Source organism: Silurus aristotelis, assembly GCF_946808225.1.
Source record: "Silurus aristotelis genome assembly, chromosome: 19".
Lineage (NCBI taxonomy): Eukaryota > Metazoa > Chordata > Actinopteri > Siluriformes > Siluridae > Silurus > Silurus aristotelis.
This window is the reverse complement of record NC_139592.1, coordinates 1,613,955-1,618,954: the sequence shown is the minus strand read 5'-3', so window position 1 is coordinate 1,618,954 and position 5,000 is coordinate 1,613,955. Positions and strand designations below refer to the sequence as shown.

Here is a 5,000-nt window from a genome sequence, read left to right as displayed (position 1 = left end):
TGGAACATTTTTTTAAAAACTTGAATATAATTTCTGTAAATAATCAAAAATCATTTAAAGACTTTTATTATTATTCCCATACCAAAATTATTTTTTTTATTCATTTTTAATGTAAAATTTATATATATGTGTGTGTGTGTGTGTGTGTGTGAAATAAAATAAAGGTCCAACACTACAAAGTGATTTGGAGCTGATTTTCTGCACTATATTGCCAAAAGTATTAGGACACCTGTCTTTTCCCACCCCAAATTGTAACCCTTAACAATTAATAATAAGGCACACAATTGTACAAGGACGTCTTTTGGAACTAGGAGACCACCCCAGGAACCTTCTCACCTTCATCACTACTTGACTTTATTCACACCCTTGTGGCTGAATGAACCTCCACAAACTCTAAGGACAAAAGCTGCTCCACTCTAGTGTATAGAGAATGAAACAGTAAAGTAGAGGATCAGTCTGGAGAGAAACCGAGGAGTTGTTGTGATTACCTGCTGCCCCGATCTATTTTGGGAGAAGTTCTCACTATGATACAATAGGTACAGGAACTCCCTGTGTCCAACACACACACACACACACACACACACACTGAGAAGGGGTTTTCTGTTTGGGGAAATAGAATTCTTTTTTTATTCCCTTTTCTACTTCTTTCTGAACGTGTGTGTGTGTGTGTGTGTGTGTGTGTGTGTGTGTGTGTGTGTGTGTGTGTGTGTGTGTGTGTGTGTGTGTGCGCAGAATAACTAACGCCGGTTCTCTGTCTCCTCGCTACAGGTGTAAAAAATGGGGAATCCCTATCGAAAAGATCTACAACAAGACTCAGCGGGAGAAGTTCGCCTGGGCCATCGACATGGCCGACAACGATTACCAGTTCTGAAGTGAGGAAAGAGAAACAGCAGCGTATTTCGTTTTCATGAGGGTTCAGCGTTTATCTGTCGACTCCGCCCCCGCGTCCCAACGGGTTCCAGCGACGCGCGGGAAAAAAATAGACTTTTTAAATCCAAACTCACAATTCGGCTGATAAAATGTTTCAATCCAAGTCCTGAGCGTGGAACCCTGAGGAGATCCACCACCACCATGTCGCTCCGATGCGCGCGTGCACACACACACACACACACACACACACGCGGCTTTCCACATGCTTTCTGGGTTTTTAAGTGTTGAGTCGTAGGTTTTAGTCGCCGGATTTATCGATGAATTCTATATTTTAATATAAGAAATGAAATTGTTTTAAGAGAAGAGGAACGCCGGGAACCGAGCTACGGAAAGCCATCTGTGAAAGACTCCAGACACGAGTGTGTGTGTGTGTGTGTGTGTGTGTTTATTTTGGTTTTGTTTGTTTTAACTCCAGCAAGATGTAGACGTCAATCATGTACTCATCTGAGGGATGCACCAATCCACTGTTTTTTGTTTTTTTGTTTTGTTTGTTTTCAGCACACTCTGAGGATCGTCATGGAAACAACACTGAGCCGCCTTTTTTTTATTGAAATTATTTATTTTTTTTTAATCCTTTCCTTAGTTGGGTCACTGAGCCAGAACGAGATCTCGACCTGAGGAATCTCCAGACACATTTTATTTAAAATAATTGGAAACCGTTTTTATGTCCTATTAATGATAATCGAATAGAAATTTTAATTCTTTTTTTAAATCAAAAGATAAACAAGTTATTTGACGAGACCCTTTTACATGAGTACTGTACTGTGTTTGGAGTTACTATCGAATGAATTTGCATTAATTTACAGTAAATTAAACACTTGTGCTTTTTCTTTTTAGTGTATATAATATATATATATAGATATATAATCAATAAAATCCAGGAATTTTCTTTTTCTTTTAATTAAAAAAAAAACTAACGGCTTACTTTTTTTGTCCAAATAATTAATCCAATAGAATTGATTAAACTGTAAATGCAGGCGAATTGATTCTTGATTCATTCCTCTGATGCGTCTCGCAAATTCTTTTTTAGCAAATTTTTTGTAATTTCTTTTTTTTTTTTTTTTTTTTTTTTTATAAAAAAAAAATAAAGCACCATGCGCCCCCACAACACACACACACACACACACACAATCTGTTGTCCTGTTGGTTCCCGCTCTGGATCGGTTTGAGGGGAAAATAATTCTCAATCCATGATATCAGATTGGTGCATCCCCTTTTTTTTTTTTTTTTTTTTTTAATATATATAATTTTTTTCTGTTTCTATCAGGGATGTACATTTCATTATTTTAATTTGAGATTTTTTTAATTTTTTTTTTTTGCAAATATGTGAAAGTGGCGAATTCCGTGTTCACGCTGATGTAGTGAATTAAATGTATTTTTTTTCCTGGATTTTTTTATTTTTATTTCTGTGCAGAATGTTCTGTGGGCTTTTTGTCCTTCTTTATTCCCTCTCAGTACGCTTGCAACACTTTTTACTTGAACCATGGCTGTGTGACACACACACACACACACACACACACACACACACACACAAACGATCCTATTAACATGAAGAACTGGTTTCTCTATATATGCGAGATGCAATTTTTTTTTTTTTTTTGCCAAATGAATAGAGGTGTATGAAATACGGTGTACATGCGGAAGATCATCATCTTTGTAAAGAATTAGGAACAAAAAGTAAAAAAAAAAAAAAAAAAAAAAGTGTCCGAAGTTAACTTTTTCAATGTGAGGCTCTCTGCACTTATTTATAGCTGTTAGAAAGTGTGCTAAAGCTAACTTCAACATTTTTACCACATTTAGCCTTAAACAATCATGTTTTATTCTTTTTTTTTTTTTTTTTAATATTGGTTTATTTTACAAAATAATGAAATCATGCCACTTTTTTTCTCCCCCCTTTTTTTTTCTCTTCTTTTGTTTCACATCCTTGCGTTCATCCTGACGTCTTGCTTTTGTGTATTTTCTGTTTTAAGAATTTAAATAAACTTTGTATTGCAATAATTTGCCTGTTTTTTTTTTTTTGTTTTTTTTTATCCAATCCAGATGTGTGCTAGGGTGTCCGCGTTATAACGCACACAATCCATAAACAGTGTCGTGTTTCTCCAACATTTAAAAACAAATAAAAAATCGAAGCGTTCCTAAAGTCGCTTATAAATATGTATGAGTATGTAAATGAGGACACACCCCCTCCATCCCAAACCGCTTTTACTGACCTAATTAATTCGTTTCATGGCGGAAAAACAAAAAGTTCTCACACTGGAGTCTTTCAAGGAATGTAAAGCAGGTCGTTTTGCCCGTTGCTATAGAAACGTTGACTCGATGCATTCGAACAAATTTGTGCAACTGTAATGGAAAACGAAATAGACGGCTTTTGACCAATCAGAATCCAGAAGTGACTTCACCATTGAAGGTGTGCATGTATATGCATTAATCAATCAGAATTGTGCTTCCGGGTGATTTCGAGGCCTTGAACACAAAAACCACAACAGGTGCGAGAGTCTCGAAAATGTGGCTGCAGTCCAGACTTTCTTCATCATCGAGCAGATCAACAGGCAGGAGATGATGCAGATGGAAAGCATTCCTTTTTCACTCTTTTTCTCTCTGTTTCACTCATCTGCTCGAGTTTCTGGTGCTCCGTTTGTTTGCATATCCGTCGCTGCACTCGAGTGAAGACGTGAGCAGACTGCGTTCTTTTCCTGTGCAGGTTCCTCAGTGCACTTTTTTTTTTTTTCTTGCAAACGTTTTTCGTGAGAAGCAAAAAAGCCAAACCGCAACCGCTGCAGCTCTTCAGGGTGAAGTGAGTTTCTGCAGAGATGCATGGACGTGCCACAGAGAACACGGATCACTCGCTCACCTTATAAGGTGCCGTGGAGCTGCAGAGAAGCACCTCGCGTTTTCCTGCTCTGCTGATTTCACACTCAATTTCTACCGTAGTCTGGATTCCGATTGGTCAGAAGGTGTTGATTCCTTTTCACTCAGTGTATCAGTTCAATACATTTATTTGTGTCAAATCTGGAGTTCTGTTTTTCTTCTTTGGAATGGTTGCCTCCACTCTTCTCAAGATGTTCCACCAGATATTTGTGCTCATTCAGCCAAAAAAAATAAAAGTTTTAGGAGGCCTGGAGTGCAGTCAGCGTTCACATTCTCAAACATGTTCAACAGATTTTAGAGCTTTATAGCAGGAGATCTTTCACATCTTCCAACCCATGGAGAGCAGATCTTTATGCCGTTTGCTTTGTGCACAGGAGCATCGTCATGCTGGAACAGGTTTTGGGTCTCCAAGATCGAGTGAAGGGGAAAATTTCATTGTCGTTTGAAACAATTGTGTGTCTTCAACTTTGTGCCTAAAGTTTGGGGAAGAAGCAGCATCCTGTATAGTGTTACATTTATGGAAGGAGTTGCCAGTGCCAGGGCAAATAAATAAATAAATAAATAAGACATCACATACACCACCATGTCACTGAAGTGTCACTGATGCTTTACTGCTTGTAATCACTGTACTTTATTCTGAACCCTTTCTGTATAATTATAACTATTAAATATTTTAAATATTTGTTTGTTGTAGATTTATTTTTTACATATTAAAGTGCTTTGTAGAATTGTGGTGTGTGTGTGTGTGTGTGTGTGTATATATATATATATATATATATATATATAGAGGTCGCCCGTGGACCTTTTCTAAAAATAGCTGTTTTCTACTTTGTTAAATCATTAACATGATCAGTGTCTTCACATAGATGAATATATTTAATTATTAATAATAACATATAATAAAAGGTAAATTGAGCAAATTTGTTATTTCAGATCAAACTGAAAACTGCGTGTATAAAACTGGTAGCTCTTCATAATAATCGGTACCCAAGAAGTAGCTCTCAGTTTCAAAAAAGGTCGGTGACCCCTGTTCTACAGTGAGATAATTCCAGAACAGCCAAGTAGGTTTATTTATATATTTATATTATATTAAATATAGGTTTGTATCTGTATTATGGTAGAATTGAATCATGATGTTTATGATGTTTTAACGTTTTAAAGGTGACATTAATTTGCCATGTTCTAGAACTGCTTTTGTCTTG

General features: G+C 36.6%; 1 protein-coding gene across 2 annotated transcripts in view; it reads left to right on the top strand.

The window, feature by feature from the left end:
* The window catches only part of top1b (DNA topoisomerase Ib), a 21,067-nt gene extending 18,139 nt beyond the window's left edge, over positions 1-2,928 (top strand). The window contains exons 21-22 of one of the 2 annotated variants that reach the window (XR_014530159.1): positions 769-1,383; positions 2,131-2,928. Coding sequence is in view for 1 of the 2 variants with exons in the window: in XM_083520894.1 (XP_083377020.1) it covers positions 769-871 (103 nt within the window). In the remaining variant the exon portion in view is untranslated. Of the gene's footprint in view, positions 1-768 lie in introns of both variants that reach the window. The other variant, XM_083520894.1, reaches the window with a different exon arrangement.
* Positions 2,929-5,000: the final 2,072 nt, after the last annotated feature.